Here is an 18,402-nt window from a genome sequence, read left to right as displayed (position 1 = left end):
TCTTCTCTTTTCAGAAGCTCAAGATAGAAGTTACAGGTTATCTGCATTTTATTATCTATTCCATACAGAGAAGTCTGAACCTGGCCCTGTTCAATTGTTTCAACTTTGAAGATGTTATTTTCAGTTAAATAGTAGTGCCTAGAAAAGACGTGTCAGTTAATAAGTTAGAAAACCTACTATTTATGCTTTATTTCCTGCATAGCTTCTAGTTATGCCTAATGGAAACACAGTGAAACCTGTATTTTGGTAAGCTCTGGTTGCCATTACCAGCATCTCTAGAAAGAGCTGATTAAAAATTTACAAGCCAATGATTTTAAAACACAAAATACAGTACAATGTAAATATTTGGCTGGTAAGATATTGATACAGGTAGTTACAAATTAAAATAAAAATTTAAAGTCTAATTCTGAAAAGACATAAAATGCTACTGTCTAGCATAATGCACTACAGTACTAAATTAAACTTGCATAATCTTAGCTTTTTATATACTCCTATCAGCTGCTGCATCTTGCATTCATACTAGCAGGGAAAATCTTTAACTTACTGACCTGTTGCCAAGAAGAACACCTGCAGACAAACTCCTGTCCAATTCCTAAAGCATTGATCCTAGAGAGATCAATGGAGCACATTCTTGTTGCAGACAGAAAATTCTTAGATGATTTAACTTCCAAACTAATGAACACCTACTAAGAATATGCAAATGGAAATTTTCCAAAAGGTTGTAACTTCAGTAAATTTGGGTAGGTTTCAAAGATAACAGAAGACAAATTCAACATCCAGACAAACCATGTCTAAAGCATCTTCTCTAAGGAAAGGTAGGAAAACACTTTCTGTATCTTTAAGTTTTTTATATGGGCAAAATAAACTAAAATCACTCTAAAGAACAACTCACCCAGCTTTTTTACAGAGAAGGACAAAAAAAAAAAAGGCTAAAGAGTTAAGCTATGCCAAAAGTATGAGTCCTTCTCTTCTAAATAGCGGGAAATGCTGGATAATTTTAACTATTGAAAAAAAGCTATTTGTTTCAATTATCATGAAAAGAAGAATTTCAGATATACCTCCAAGAGAGATTAGAATGAAGAAAAAAAAATGGAGTTCCATTGAAAAGGATGTGCGTTTTACATTCTTCTTGACATTTAATCTATTTCGAAAGATTAATTTCCGTTAAACTGAAAAGGAAAAAGCAAACTTCTTTTGGCCTAGGCCTTGATTAGAAGCTTCGTTGCTATTGATCTCTTTGTAAAAATACTACACCTTTCCAAACTACATCACTTTTGTCATATAAAATTTACAGGAAAGGAAATAAGATAGTAGCTTGTGTGTTAGCTAGCTAAATGTATACAACCATCTTCTCCCACAGAAAAACGTTTAAGACTTAAAAAGAGAATTCAGTTTGCTGCAGTCTCCGTTTCACCCTGTAACCCTGCACTCAGTTCAAGCCACTCGAGCAAGGTATGGCAAACGGGAACAGGACTAACAGTGTCCACAGGAGATGGTGCTGCACGGCTGGCTGCTGCCTTCGCTTATGAACACACCACTGTGAGCCGTGGGCCTTCTGCAGGAGACCACCACTTCTGAAAAGCCCGTGCAACTTCATGCTTACAATATATTGTTACATTAAGTCCAATTAAAATTTCAAGAGGCGATAAGCACTCTGTTGCACCCATCCAGTTCTGCTTCAAAACCACCCTTCCGACAGCAATTCAAACAACCATTCTGATTATTTTGTGGACAAAGCCCTCAGCTTTGAACACTCCGGTACCGCATTTAATTGACTGCTACTTAACACTGCCATACCCACAAATCATCTCTACCTGTTGCTTCCTCTCTCTACACAGAGCCTTGTGGTGGTAGTAAGTTCAGACACCACATGCTACAGCACCGATGCCTCCAAATGGCATCTGGACACAGAGCCTGAACTCTTAACAGAAGCATTCACGTCAGAGGTAAATACTGATTTGTCTGGAGATAGACCTCTTTCTTCCTCTACTTTCTGGTTCAGTGTAACAATGACATAACTCTTCACCATATGCAGCTGCTTCATCTGTGGTGCATTAAATTACCTATTATTCCCCACATCTTACAGGACCAGACTGATTTTGATAGATAATACATATTTCTACCTTGAGATTAACTGTACCGCAAGACCTATCTCACATACTGTACTTCAAACAATCTATACAGTATACAAAATTTGCATGTGAAATTCCTCTGGACATTTGGAGCATAGACTCAGTGGCACCTGCCCAAGTATTGACAGTCACTGGATTCCAGCGCAGCCACTACCGCCCTCAACACATGGGGATCACAAAGCCAAAGTCCTACATTACAAGTCAATTTATTAGCATTAAAGCTTCCTTGAAAAAGTATTTACCCCACAGATTTGCACATCACTGTGGTTCCTGTTGAAAATGAGTTTTCAAGTAAGAATCTACGGTTCAGTTGCTTCTGTAAGGAGAGACAGAAATGCTGGCTGAGGGCATAGCTCAACAACCAACTTTAAAAAGCACAAGCCATGTCTCCACAGGTGTCATTTCCTATTCCACATTACTTGTTCCATTTTGCCAGCAAAAGCACCCATGAGGCACACAATGGACTGGATATGAACAAAAAGTAAACGTTCAAGCAGGATAAGGCAGGGAGAAGAAAAGTGTCTAAACTTATTTCCTAATTGATAAGGATTTCAAAAACCCTCCTTGAGCAGGGGGCTGAACTAGATGATCTCCAGGGATTCCTTCCAAGCTAAACAATTCTGTGATTCTTCACAATACAAAATGTGCTATTTTTCACTTCATGGAATGGTGCATCATATATATGTTTGTATATCCAACACAGCTTTTAAAGTATTTTGATGTAATCTCTAAAATGTCTTTATGAGAACAGAGGCCACTGCTTTTGACCACTGACCTTAACAGCCAGTCCTTTCGGATCTTGGTGAATTCACCAGCACAAGAAATTGTTAGGGGGGTCAGGCACATATTGCTTATTTACGTGAAGTGTAAATGTCTCTGTACATATTCCCAATACATTGCCGTTACCTGTATCTGATTTTCATTCAGTCAGGAACAGACTCTGGGCAGGGAAGAAGAGCAAGACATCACTGAAAGACTTTCCCAGACTGATTCCTCACCTCCACCTCAGTTTGGGTCCATAAATCTGATATCCTTGCTATTTTCTCAACAAAACATAACTTTGGGCTCAGTCCTGAAGCCCAGTTATATTTGTTAACATGCTTAATTTTTCTAAAAGACCTCAATATATTTAAAGATTCTACTACTTTTTCTTTAGGATTATAAACCATAATTAGGTCCCATTCAAATTCTCCCTAGGACATCACATCACTGTACCTTTCTTGTATCAAATATTCTCCTCAGATGGATTCTAGTAAAAGCTGAAGGCTTTGCAGCTTTTTGGTACAGAATTATGCATTTTGTAAATAATGCAAGACCTTCTGTCTACCTTCAGAAATGCAGTATGAAAAGGTTTGCTGGCTTCACTGGCTGACACACACACACAAAGCACACCACCCATGCACGAAGAATGGGTAAGCATGCTTTCTACTACCTACTGTTGTAAAGATGTAAAAAGGAATGCAACACATTCTCAGCCTCTACATTTCCACTCAAAAATTCCATTTACAGTCGCATTTTCAAAGCCTCCTGCATTAGCTGATACTGTAAATTTCATATTTATCTTTATATTTTATATTTAAGGGTTTGTATCTCCAAAAAGAATTATTACTTCTCAACTTATCTCCCAGGAAAGCACAGCCTGGCTCTTACCCCAGTAGTATTGCTTCTGGCACAGCTAGTAGACAAATATTCACAATCATCATGGGTATTCCAACTGGGGAGAAGATTCAATGTCACACTAGATATGGTTTTGAATTAAAAGAATATACATAAAGTCTTTGATTCCTATTATGTTCAGGAGAAAATGGGATTTTTTTTTCTTGAAGTACAGCCAAAAAACAGACTATTGTTTCTCCTGTGGTTGGGTTTTGTTCACGAATGTTTTCACTCCAAATACCCATCTTCCTGTGTTTACATTCATACACCAACAAAAAATATTCTCTAAAGAGTTCCAAGTGGCCTTACAAGTGTGGTTTTGGCCTCCTTTTTCAGGGAGGTGGTTAGGGTGCTTAAAGGGGAGGCTGTTTTATTTGTGCCTGTGTGCATGTGCAAATGTGCGCATGCATGAGTTTTTAAAGACCAAAGATTTGGCTTCCACTATGTTGATCCAAAAACCAGTTTAGCTGTTACTTACATTTATACCAAATAAAGGCCACTGGTAGTGCTCATCTCATTTAAGGAGCTTTCACTCAGTCTCTACCATCATTCTTCCATGGAATAGCACTTGCATTATGTTGTTAGATATCGCAGTTAAGGCTGCCCAGGTATCTTAGCTACACCTGCAACTGCAACATTCTCTGACTTCCTTGAATTTTAATACTGGTTTTGAGATACTTACAGAATTCCTGTAATGTTTATCCTTCAGTTGCCAATAAAGTACCACAACCATATTTTAAAAAAAAATTAATTTTACTATAATTCAGAGTACATATATTGAAATGTCTCCAAAAATTGATACCAAAAAATCATAAAGATTTTACTTGTTTCCAGAGAAACTGAATTTTAGACTGAGTTACAGAATAAACCTTGCATTTAAGGCCCTTTACGTTCATAGTCATTGCTAAGTTCCACCATCTCTCCCATCCTGTCTTTAGAAAGTCTTCATCTTTTGATTCCAGTTGTCCCACCCCGAGTTAAACTATAGGCATAAAATAGGAGTTTTACAATATCCTGTATTTTATAAACCATGAAGTAACTTTTGAAAAGCCAAGAAAAATAAAACCAAAAGACAGTGTGGCTAAACAACAAGGCCAAGAGACTGTTAGAGGTAAAAAAATACAGTTCAAAAAGTTGAAGTCATGCCCAAACAAGTTCAGAACCACCACCTTTGGCACATTCAGTATAAAATCATGATAAAAATGGCCAAAAATATTTGAGAAACAACTTGCTAAAGGCATAAGGACTAATACCAAATCCTCCCTGAACACACAAAAGCAGGAAGCCTGCCAGCATCCACAGGGCCAACAGAAGATCAAGATGTAAAAGCATGTCTTCTAATAATACACGACCATTGAAAGAAAGCCATGTGAATTTGGAAGTACTTTTAATGAAGTGCTTCTATGGTGACACCTCCCCCCCTACTTTTTATGAGGCAGGTTTTGAAAGATATGTCTCAAATTGAAGCTTCAACAGAAGGATTTTAGAACAAAATTAATAAAAATTCAATAATAAAACTATGTTACTAACTGTGGCACTTAAACCAACACTTTTCTTTTTCCAAGAAAGCTTCTACAAAGGTAAACCATCACTGAATAAGAAAAACATTCCCAGCAAAATTTAAGTAACTGGTCTAAGTACAAAAAGAAACGAGAAATCTTGAGAAGGTCATCCTAACCTATTAAAAACAAAGATATCTTCAGCTTATAAAGTCTCAATAGCACAAATTGCTAGAAGCTTGGGTAACACAATGGAGGTGCTTTTCCCAGTCCCGGACATTTCCTTGGAGACCTGCAAACACCCTCTATCTGAAACAGGACACCAACCTATATGGAGCTCTGGTGTGACCCAATGTGTCCCATTCTTACATTCCTGCCAATTCCACATGGATTTCAATGTGCAGGAGTTCGTATTCTGTATACTTCTAATTACTATTCCAGACTCTCCTTTCCCCACACCAGAGGTTCTCCCCAACCTGTTCAATCTCTTGCTGGTCAGAGCCTCCAAAACCCAAAGAGATAAGCAATTTCATTAGCACGGAATCAAAATAGTTTACAAATCCTGGCCCTTGAAAATTGTTTGTAGGAAACCAATACCAAAGAACATCCTTTTTCAAGACTGAATATAGAGCCTGATACAACAAACTCTCAAGGCTTGAATTTCTTATCACCCGTTATCACTAGAGAAGTTTAAAAGTCTAAACCAGCACCAATGTGAAATCCTTTCTTTCCCAAATAATCCTCAAGTTAAAATTATTTGGTTTAACATATATTAATACTTAATAATTTTGAGCCATACTTTCAACAAAGCTTTAAGGCAAACATAGTTAAACTTGTTTCTTAATTCAAGATTTTTTAAATTCCAAATGCAATTTGATGAATCAGCTATTCCGTGAAGTCATTTGACAATAAATATTAAAAGTCTACACACAGCAACCAAAGCCTAACTTTCTTCTTCTCTTCCCCCATACAACATTCCCAAAAAATTCCCTGTAGAAAATGTTAGGATAAATTTGTGTCAGATTTACCACCTAAAGACAGATTAAAATGAAGAGATATGTAAAATTAAAAGAGTAAAATGCTATATTGTGAAAACCACGGAAATGTAAACTGATTGTAAATTTCAGTTATTTCATATACATATTTTAAATGCTTTTACATAGAAGTGTGTATGTCTGTGTAAAATGCAACATGAACTGAATTTACAAGCACACACAGTTTTTATTTATACATAACATGCAAGTTTCATTTGTTGCCTTTTTTTTTAAATATATGTCCACACAAAAACAAATTAGCACCCTAGAAGAGGGGGGTATAATCACTATTACAAATACAGTCTAGTCTGATTTCAGGTACACCAAGTGACAACACGACTTCACTTAGGAAGCACTGTCAATCTTAGAGCTTTCCAAATCAAGGCATCTTCTTAGAGTTTGGGCAGCACCTTTATTTTTGAAAAATTTCATCCAACAATGATGTATGTTAACATATTATTTTCTTGCTTAGCCTTGGCAATTTCACCTTTTGAATATTTGCAGATGTTTATGCCCCCATTCCCATCTCCTGTTGTGATCCAGCCAAGTTGTAAGTGTCATTCTTTCAACCTTTCCTATAATTTAATTATTCCATCCCTCTACCCCTTAATTAACTTCATGGTTCACATTGTTGGATGCTCATATTTTAAACAAGATTCAGGCATCAATATATTTCAAAACTGCACTAAACATAAATTACATTATAAAATAAAACATTATGAGCTTCTGAAAATGGAAAAGAGAATGGTATTGATTACAGATGAGTTCTCACTTCCTGTAAACATTTCTATCTCCCTCTCTCTCACACACACACACACACACGCACGCTTTAAAGGAAAATCAGAAACAAGAGTTTAATTAAACACCACTAGTCTGAATTTCAAATCATTGAATAAACAGATGGCCATGCCTCATAGACCGCCAGCAGTCTATTTCAATTAACTGGGATTGGTATTAATGTAATGTCAGGGAAGCTAGAAGATTTGAACCAAAGAAACATATACATACATATATATGTATATGTGCAATAGTTATAAGTAATATAACATTGAAGTATATACCACTATATAAAATTGGTACCAGCAAGAAGAAAGGAAGTTTCTATTTAAGGCCATCATTAAACCCAGACATCTCCTTTTAAGTGTATCGGGATGCTTGCCAGTACTTGCATAGACTTCAAATCCAGCTGACTTTGTAAAGAACAGTTTATAAAAAATTAGATAAAGGTGTCCTCAGCCTTTCCACAAACAGTCTCTAATATTTGACTTATACTTACTTATTATTATTGTCCACAATACTGCAATATTTAAATATATCTGCTTACACAGGTAAGCATTTATTAAACTAAAGTCAATATGGTGTTCCTTGAGTAGAAAGATCTACCGACACGTCTGCATTCAGTAGAACCTTCCTTTGCATAAGTACTAAAAATGACATTGCTGTTACTAACATTGAACTTAAGGGTGATAAGGGTGAACACCTACACAAATTTTCAACAGTGCGAGACAGACTTCAATATAGGGGAAATTAGAAAGGTATATGACTTCAAAAGCAACACAGGATATTTCTGATGCTCTTCTGCCTCTGTCAAATTTTAGTTCTACACCCTGTTACCTTGCCCCGCCCCCCCAATTTCTGCAACAAGACTCTAACTCTGCAGTACTCACAGGATGTAGTTTACACTACCCAAATCTGAACTCTGCAGATTTTTTTCATCTCTCCCTATACTGAATTTTGATCACTCTGACCATTAAGCAGTGGTCCAAACCATGAATTTTGCATCCTGACATAAGCTTTTATGAAGAAGTATAACACTTAGTTTTTCTGTTTGAGACTGTTCATACAACTAGGGAAATAAAAAAAAAAAAAGATGAAATGCAGTCCTTTCAGCTGCTTTTATGTGGGAGTTGCAAAGTAGAAGCAACTCCCACATAACTTCACCTTAAGGCTTTTGTGTTCTACAATATTCACCTGGTATTACATAACACTTCAAGTTATCTTTTCAATGTCTGTTCTGGACAATTTAAAACCATCTCGGCTCACATTCTCAAATCTTACATTGCAGTGTGACCTATCTTCCCAATTATCTTTTGGGGATTTTTTGTGGTGGTGTTTTTGGGTTTTTTTCTAATTTTTACTATTTCTTCAGCCCTGTTACAATTAGTAGATCTGTTGACAAATTTGTTTTTACAAATAGTATCTTCATGCCAACTGATAGAACAGCTCTGTGTGATAGCTGTCCAATAGGCATCAAATGAAAAAAATACTTTTGCGAGCCCAGGATCTCGAGACTTCCAAAGAACAGAAGAGAAGCCACCTCAATCCTCACATTACTTTCACAATTTCTGAATAAACGTTTTCCAAGACACTTATTCTAGTAATTTGGTTTTGCCTTTTCTCTTTCCTTTTGAGAGGAAAAGGGAGATGAAGAACAAATTCGCTTAAATATTCATTTAAAATAGTAATTAAATATTTTGGAGGGGAAAATACTGTCTGTAGCATTTCTGTATCCAAGGGACCCTCTTATGTTAAAGGACCCTCTAATTATCTTAGTCTTATCTTAGAGATGGTTTCCATTCACAGAGGCATTCTGTGTTTAACACAGTATTGGGCTTATAACAGCACTTTACAGGCAGACAGGTCCCTTAATACATAACAAATACAGTACATCCTTTCAGTGCAATACAAAAATTTTTTGTACAGGATAGAAGTTCACATGGTGGTTAATTAAGTAAAAAGGCCAATAAAAGCAACCAGAGATTAATTAATGGATTTAAAGAATTTAAAGACAGTACTGACATATATAGCTGGCATATATATATATATACTTTTATACATATATATATGTAAATAAATGATACACATGTAGAATGTAGTCTGGAAACAACGTTAATATTTTAATTCATAAAAATATTTTATTTGGAATATGTAAACTAAGAACAGAGAAAGATAGCAACTTTCTGAAATATTTATAAAAGTAGTAAATACCTGAAGTACTCACAGCAGTGGAGTAAGGGGTATGAGCTCCTGTATTTTCAGCCCAGCAGCCACAACCATAAAGAGCTGCCTAAGGAAAGAAGTGCATCTTTCAGAAGTTTAAGTATACAAGGTTCTTTGTTTGTTCCTTTCCCTTAAAAAAAAAACAACAAAGAAAACACAAAAACCAAAACCCCAAACCAACAACAAAAAAGAAACCCAATAAAAATCCAAGCATTAGTACAAAAGATAAAAAAATCACAACAGTCAAAATTGCAATTCCAATCCATTTTGCTACATCTTCTTTTACTATTCTTCAGAACTGAGTGATTATCACAGATGTATGGTATTCTAACCTAACTTTACAGAAAATGAGGGTACAGATATCAAAAGACAAAATAAATCCATTATATAAAGTCCCTTTCACTCTGCTGTTCTAAAAGAAAATCTTAAACACATTACAAAGGAGAACTGCTTTTAGGACGGTGGCAAAAGTCAACCAAAAATACAGCTCTATGGAGTGTGACATTTCTAATGCACCTCAAAATTCCCTCACCTCATAAAAATAAGGAATGCCTATATCTGACGCATTCTTTCAATACCTTTGTCACTTCTACCAATTCACAAGATCATTTAAAAATTAATTAGGACAGCTTCCCTAAATATTGATGAAAATCTTGTTTAAAAACACCCTAAGCATCTAAGAGAGTATTTGTGGTATTAAGGAGGTATTTAAACCCAAGAAATTAACTTATTAATAGCTCTGGCAAAAGGTGTCTTCCCTATCAATATTTTATAACTGATTGATGACACTAAAAACAAAACTTGCATTCCAAGGCAGGGATAATGCCTTCAGAGTTTAATGTGAAAGAAGTTTGCTTTCACAGCTCTTGCTTAGTGTCACACTAGCTGAACAACCATTCCCAACTGAAAAGGTATAATTACCTGACCAACTCTTCCAGGATGCTTTAGTGCTAAACCTCCACTGGAAACAGCAGCAGCAACATTTCCTTCTTGGTCAACAACAACGGCACCAACTGTATCCAATGTTCCTGAGTCATTCTCCTGAAGGATACACAAACAGAAACAACTACTAAAAATAGTATATTAAAGTCAGATTATACTTCTTAGGAGTGTGCAAACCAACGTGCACAAAACCAAGTGACAGGCCGATAAACAAAACGAATTTGTTATCATGCATATCGTACCAATTGTGTTGCCATAATACTTCCCAAAATGCTCTCTTGCCTCAGACAGGACCTGAAGAAAACCTCTCTGGAAACAACAAGGTAATAAACATCTCAAGACTCATCCAACACTTAGATTACCTGCCTTTACTCACAAAAGTGCCAAAAATGCTGGGTTTTTTAGTGGTGGGCACTTGTCCACTAAGAAATTATTCAGCAAATCATTCCAAATATGCCGTATCAAAAGGCCTTTCCCAAAAGCTTCAAGGTGACATTTTCAGAGACTCTGATCTTTAAAGCCAAGTATGATTCAAAAATAAAAATTAAAAAAAAAAAAAATAAATCCACAAGCAGCAGCTTACCATGTAAAGACAAAACTCTGATATTCTGAGTGAGACAATAAACACAAGCCTTGAGAAGAAATCTCTCCCAGGACAGATTCTTTCTCCCAGACTTGTTCTCAGTTCAGCAATCTTCAGTGGCTTCCTAGTTGAAACAAACCAACCTTCACTCCTCTGGGTCACTAGAAAAGTATCCTTACTTCCACCGCTTCTGAGGCAGATTTGCTCCCCTAAGAGTAGGGGTCCTTCAGCATTCATTCCTGATGCAAGCTCTCTGCCTACTGTCTCACGAACACTTCAGCTGTCTCTCCTTGGATCTTTCCATCCTTCCCCCTTCCTTAATACACCACGTTCAGTCACTGTAAGAGAAACTTTTCCCCTCTCTGCTTCGGCTTGTCCTAGATGCCCTTCTCTGCAGAACCCAGGGCAAGGCACTCTGACTTCACACACTTTTGAGGGGACATAGCATGCAGTATACATAACATCGCATAGGCAACTGTACTTCACATTTCCCACAATTGCCAGCCACAGTGTAATTCAGGTACTATTAACCCAGTTAGAACAAGACTACTCAGTGGACTGAGAAGATCTTAAGCAGCAAAGCAGGCTTTGCCCCCATCCCTGGAGGTTTTCAAGATCAGACTGGATAAAGCTCTTCACAACATGAATTTTCGTATGATCCTATGATTTCTACATAGAGAAGAACTACTAATATGATGCAGGTTTTGTTATCCATTCCCTGCCCCCTTTTATCAAAGGAAATTATACCCACAACAAAAAAACTTGATTAATAGACAACTACAGATATGAAAATCAAGCCCATCAAAGTTAGGAAATGCCAGAATTAAGGCCACCTGTTCAATCTTAATTCATATTAAATCAAACACTTGAGACTCCCATAATGAACAGAAATATGTTTTAGAAGGATGAGGCTCAGTATGGATCAGTATGTTTTCCATATCATCTGACAGCAAAGAAAAAATGTTTGTAGCCTTCTTTGCAGGGTCTGTAAAACTATTTGCTCAATCTGCCATCCATCTTCCACTTTAACTCTCACATGCATAAAATATTTGCCTTCAGTAGCTATATTACTGTTTTTTTAAAAGATATTTTAATCAAAAACCCACAGGCATATTTACAAGTGTATGTTGCATGAAAACTTTCTTCCCCAGTTTTTCCTTTAAAAGAAGATCCATTTCCTACCAGTATTTGCTGTCAATTCAGTGGTATAGTTTGCCTGCTTTGGTTTATTTTATTTTTAGATGGGGCAACTTAGAAGGCTGGAAACCTTTTCTAAGGGAAGCATTTTTTTTTAATCTGGCCCACACAACCTTCTGAAAGACATCTGTATCACTGAAGCAGAGGAATTACGTATATTCCTTCTCAGTAATATAAGCTTAGGGGTTTTTGTGATCAGAATAATCATTGCTGATGCTATATTTATCCTTACTCAACAAACTGAAAACCTGTGAGGACCAGTTCTATTCCATATCCAATGGGAAAAATACATTGTCGGATATGTAAACTGTACTGACAACCCTATGATTTCTGAACCAGTGAATGAAGAGCTCCTCACAATTTAACAATAGAACTCTATACAAAAATGCATCATGCACCTGAGGAGTTCCAGGAAGAATGCACCTGGTGAGAAACACTTTCAGTGTCACGCATTTCATCTCTTCAAACCATATGAATGTTGAAAAATACAGGATCCTGTCAAGCTAGTATCAAGACAATCAATAGAAATATATTAAACAGTACAATTCATGAAGTCTAAAGTCCAAATTCTATATAGGTCCAACAGGCACTAAATGAGATCCAGTCTGCTTGCCCCTAACTTTTTATGTATTTGATTCATTGCTTTAACACTTTAGATGTAAAAATTTTACAAGTTCCACAGGAAAGGACTTCAGCTAATAATTTATACTAACACATCCATTGCAAAAGCAGTTCAGGGGTTTTAACAGTGTAATATCGCAATCTAAAAATAATCTATTATATGGTTAATATTTTACACGGAAATAACTGAAAGTCAATGTGTAAAGTAAGATCTCACGTTACTTAATTAATCTGCACCTTGAGACAGGAAGGGAAGTTAATTTCATGAAATCATGGACCAAATATTCAAACGTAGCTAAGAACATGCACACAAAACAGAAAGATGCTCATCTGTACAAATGCCGATCTCCATCAAGTATTTTCGAAAACTCATCCTTCCTGCCTCCTGCATGTAAAAAACCCCCCCATAAATAGTCTTCATTTTACAAGCCCCTACGGAGAGCTCTACCCAGTGCCCTCTGAAAGATATCTACACACAGGGCTTTTTCCTTCTCGACTTGAGATTGTTCTGAAATGCCATGAAAAGTAATTACCGTTAAATCTCATTTCCAAGTATCATAACTGACAAAATGCAAAATGAACCAGATTGAAGCAATTAACATATATATCCTATTACCCAACTATCCACACAAATAAATAGGATTTGATATTTGATGATAATTAGATCAATAGATTCCCCTAAAAATATGGTTCTTTACAGTACCCTCCTACTCAAAACAGAACAGGGCGACAGATAAATCTAGTATGTCCCATGTTGGCCCTTTACAGATCAAGTGGGAAGAGAGACGAGCACAATAGTGGATAGTGTTACCTAGAAAATAATACATCAACAATTAATATGTTTTGGTCCTTTAAAATCTCAGATTTAAGGTGTTCTTGATGGTGCACTTCTGTTGATTACAGCAGTATTTAACAAGGTGAAAGGCAATCTTTGAAGGAACATTTTATTTATTAAAGTATTTTAAAGAAATACTTCTAAATCCATCTAAGTGAAGGGAAAGTGGCACTATTCTGTGAGCACAGGGACCAAGTAACACATACCAATTTCCAGAAACATTTTCTTCTAGGGCAACTGACAGCATAGCATGATGTACTCTCATCGCAATCTAATCTTGACTGAGTATGCATGATTGGTGCAACATTCATGTTTAAAAAGGGGGAGTTACAATCTAATCATAGAAATCTCAACAAACAACCCTAACCTTTCCAGTTTAATAGTTGCTCATCATGCAAACACAACATTTTGTCTGACCTCCACATTCAAGATAAGGGAATTATTTCATACTGTATTCCGCAGATGAGCTTTGTTGTTTTGTTTATTGGCTTGGTTTTTTTAAACTGGAATGGATGAAAAGTATTTAGGTTTCTTTTCCAATATTAAATGAATTTTGAAATATATTTTTGAAGTCTAAAAAGTATTATCATCAAAGACCACTTCAGCACAGACGTGAGACAGAAAATTTCTTTCTTTTTTAAGGAAAAGGAAATGCATAAAATTCAAATTCCTGTTCAAACTGCAAGAATAAATAAGACGGCTACTAGGACTGCCATAGTTGATCGCTGCACTTACAACTACCTTCACACAGACATAAAAAATTTGATTTGAAGAAAAAAATTAAGTAATTAAAATTCACCATATATAATAGGAATTATGCATATTGCTATGCATTGACTGTTGCTCACCCAAAGAGTTCAGGCTGGAACTGGCTAAAAGTTCACGTGATACATTGAAGATGATCAATGACAAAAATTATAATGCACAAAATACTTCAAAGAAAATAATGTATTTCTGTGCTACAAAGACAGACGTATTTTTCTTTTCTAAATATGTTCATTTATTGTCTCAATACAGTAGCTGAAGAATATGAAACTGCTGATTCCATACATATAATTCCAACTGTTGTGCACATAGTTGAGTACACATGTTAAACTAGATAAAAACCAGATCAGTTTTAATAAACCTTGAACTAAATAATGTTATTTATGGAGTTAAATGACTAGCCTACAAAAAACTAACCTATAAACAGTAACCTATAAAAAAATTCATGTGCACTGGAAATTCTTAGTGCCCCTTATTCAAATCAAGAAGAGGACAACTCCTCTTAGAAATACTTCAACAAGTACTACAACTTCAGTGTAGCTGTAAAAAAAGTTTGTAATAGCAGAAGACAAATTAAAAATAGGGCATTTAGCCAGACTCTACTAAGCAATTTTCAACGACAATTTCCGCTGTTAAAAGACAGGTTAACAGTAAGAATACAAACATTTACTTCTGATGTTTACTGGTGCTTGAGGTAAGAATTTCAGAATGGCATCTAGCTGAATTAACACATCACAGCCAGTCCCACTATGAATATGTTTAGTTAATTAACATACAAACAAAAATGATTTCTTAACTATGTAAGTCACTACAACTTAAAAAATGTTTCAATTTTCACACCTTCAAAATTCAGTGAAGTTATTAACGGATCTTTCTGCGTGCATTTGCATAATCCTCTACAAATCCTACATTGGGTAAACAATGAAAAACACAGCAAAGAGACTTTTCCAAGTAAATGGAATGTTAAGAGTCTTTTAGTGAGTTGCACTGCCTAGTTATCCCATACAATCTTTATTAAATGTAAACATCCTCTCATTCTTTCTGAGTTTGGTATAATTTAACTTTTATTGACAAGCAGTTTTTAAATCTGTATGTTTCTTTTTAGCTAGTGGAATTTATCAGCAGCTAAAACTGTCAGGTAATTTCGGCCTTATTTCATCTGCAGTACTAACTCTTCACATAGGTCTGGTAGTTATGATTTCCATTCACCTTCAACTTTTTTAACATACTTTCTACCTTGCTCTTCTCCCAACTTCTAAAATTTCATAGACAAAAAATGACCAGAATTTATAACAACTGTGCAGAACTGGCAACGAGCCAAGCTCTGTTAACACATAAGCTAAGCTGTAGCATAGGGTTGAAGCAGGTGAGAATCAAAAAAGACAATGAAACAGCTATCAAGTCCTGCTGAAAGGGACAGGTCTGCAGCTCCAGAGACAGCTGGACAGCAAATAAAAAAAATTAAAGGAGTATTTATCAATTAAAGCTTAACTTTGACAAGAAGATTAATTTTTAATTATTCAAATATTTAAATTATTTTTAAAGAATTATTTTTAAACCTTTTATGAGAGCTCAGCTTTGACAGTACAAGTTGTGGGATGACAGATGATGTGCCTCATCCTTGCTAAATGACCCTTTCCTAATAGCTTAGAGAGAATTATTCTACTTTTTTTTTTTTTTTTAAGAATTTGCTTTTGTAGAATTTGATTTTCCATTTCTATTTCATTTCAGTAAACTAAACTTCCCGTAAGGCTGCAATTATCTTACCCTCTGTGGTTAACACAAGCAGTCCACATTGTTAGCATGGTTTGGTTTTCATCCCCCCTCCACGGACAGGGTGTGCCCCAGAAGCTGACAAAACCGGTGTGTTATGTTACTGCATTACTTACCGGCAAGTAGAGCTCTATTTGATCACCTCCTTTACCTACCATCATTGGCCTTTGGGGGTCTCCCACAAGCGCTGCACATGACTCTGGAGCCCTTGAAATTTCAAATTGCAGGTCGGTAAGCTCATGCATTGGCATATGTTTCAAGCATTGACTTGCCCCTTATTACATGAACATCAATACTGTACAGAGACCCCCTCCTCCCTCAGTTATATTGTAACACCGTTAGTTTCACAAGGAGGTACGTGAAATTCCGTAAAAAGGAAAAGTTCCCAAACGAATAACTAACTTTTTCCACCCCCCGCTCTATCCCTGTTTTCTTTACAGGTCTTATTCTCCTTGAAAATAGACAAATTAGCACCTTGCTAGGGAAAACTTCTTATCTAAGAACACAGAAGAAAAATGCCTAATTTATCACTGGTTTGCATTTGCACAAACTACAGAGAACAAACTTTCTTGCCAATTCTCTGGGATTTATATGTTATTTACACCAACAAATGCAACTACATAAGGCAGCGGTCAATCAGCTTACCAAAACAAAGAGAAATGACCAATGCGAAAGTCCAGAGGCCCCAAGTAAAGCATAGGCATTTAATTTAATGAGCTATACTTCGATATTCAACAGTAAACACAAATACTGTGATTGACATTCTCAAATGGTAACAAAGGCTCTAAATTCAAACTAAGAGTGAGGGGAACAGAGGGAATCCTAATAGTTTTGTAGTACAAGTAATATGGGCCAGGTCAATGCTAGATGCATGCACAGATGCACATGTTTACCTACCTGATATTTCAAATTTCACCAATTCCAGCTCCATAATGCAGTGCGCTCAGGAAACATTAAAAAGTAGGAAACAGTGACAGAGATCCCAAGCTAAAGAAAATGTTTCAGTAAATAATTATCTGTTTGTGCTTACATTTGTCATATTTCCAGTTCAAAATGAGCAACATGTTTTTCATAGTACAAACAAGATACAACGCGACAGTTAGGTTTTCAAATAGGAAGGCAGAAAGATTTAATTTGCACTAAGTTAAAATTGCACTAGGCATCTAAACATTAGGGTGGTCAAGGAGAAGTGGCTTCTGATGCTACATTAGTCTCATCTTCCATATATGACATGAAATTTATTAGCAATCATCTGTAAGTTTATGATGACACAACAGAATTTTAAACAGGAACTAACCTTTTCATTTGATTGTCTTCTTTTCTTTAGTTGAATGAGATCTGTTTCCACCTTTTCAGCCAACTCTAGCTTCCTCTTGTTCCTCTTAAAAGCTGCCAAACTAAACCCTATAAAAATAATTCAAAAGCATTTAACTAAATAAAATTTACTTAATTTAAACAAATATTGATAAGTTTACATTTTGGAGGTCACAGCCCCCAAATATTTTCATTGATGCAAAAAAGCACCACTTAAAAAGCCAACAACAAAGTATTTAAGTTTTCAGTACAACATGTTTACATATTTTCCCAAGTGAAAAAAGTTCTACTGTTGTTCAGCAACAGTGATGGGTAAAATACCTAGTAGAAACAAGCCACTGAACACATATGGAAGCTATGTTGGTCGAAATATCTCTCTGTTTGGCAAAGAAGCAGCACTGCACAGAAGAGAACGGAATAAGCGGCTTGTGTAAAATTATTGTTTTTGACTGCTGACAACTAAATAGATACCATGTGAGCTCATTCCGATACCCATAAAATTAGGCTACTATTTTATTACCTTAATTGCATATCTGTATGTTTACCCATATATTTACAGCCACACAATAGTCTAGCAATATTTTTATGTTCCATAATCCAACACAGTCTAAAGACCACCTAGGTCTTGAAAAGACAAACATGTATTTTCCAAATCTAAGTCCCACATTCAGAAAGGAAGTGTTCTCTGAAGTGGAGTTAAAAAAAAAAATTGTTATGCTTAAGACACCAAAATGACATGTTCCCATTTTAGAAGTTTCAGTTCATGAAAAAATTGCAGCCATTGACATATTTAGTTCAAATTAGTTTTGACTTAATATTATCCACAGATTGTCTTAACACCCCCTTTGAAATGTAAAGAAAAGGGGAGGGGGGGAAAATATCTTTTGTCACTTGTTTAGTCACGCAAAATCAAGCTATTAGGAGGGCAGAGGTATACACAGGTAAATCACAAACTCAATGGAAGTTAAAAAGCACAGATTTCCTATTTAATCTATATGCCTTAAAAAAATGTAATTTTAAATATAGCTACATCACTATTATTCAGAAGACT

At 35.8% G+C, this 18,402-nt stretch overlaps 1 protein-coding gene across 1 annotated transcript in view; it reads right to left on the bottom strand.

Moving 5' to 3' along the window:
- The window catches only part of LOC104623871 (threonine aspartase 1-like), a gene marked incomplete at its 5' end in the record, with an annotated part of 51,693 nt that extends 34,252 nt beyond the window's left edge, over positions 1 to 17,441 (bottom strand). Inside the window, 5 exon segments of the mRNA XM_010291078.1 lie at positions 9,310 to 9,388; positions 10,243 to 10,362; positions 16,154 to 16,189; positions 16,191 to 16,244; positions 17,335 to 17,441. Coding sequence (XP_010289380.1) covers positions 9,310 to 9,388; positions 10,243 to 10,362; positions 16,154 to 16,189; positions 16,191 to 16,244; positions 17,335 to 17,441 — 396 coding nt within the window.
- Positions 17,442 to 18,402: the final 961 nt, after the last annotated feature.

The sequence above is a fragment of the Phaethon lepturus genome, unplaced genomic scaffold (assembly GCF_000687285.1).
Source record: "Phaethon lepturus isolate BGI_N335 unplaced genomic scaffold, ASM68728v1 scaffold37397, whole genome shotgun sequence".
In the NCBI taxonomy this organism is placed as follows: Eukaryota; Metazoa; Chordata; class Aves; order Phaethontiformes; family Phaethontidae; genus Phaethon; species Phaethon lepturus.
Note: the sequence above shows the minus strand (reverse complement) of the source record. Positions and strands in the feature narration are given on the sequence as shown.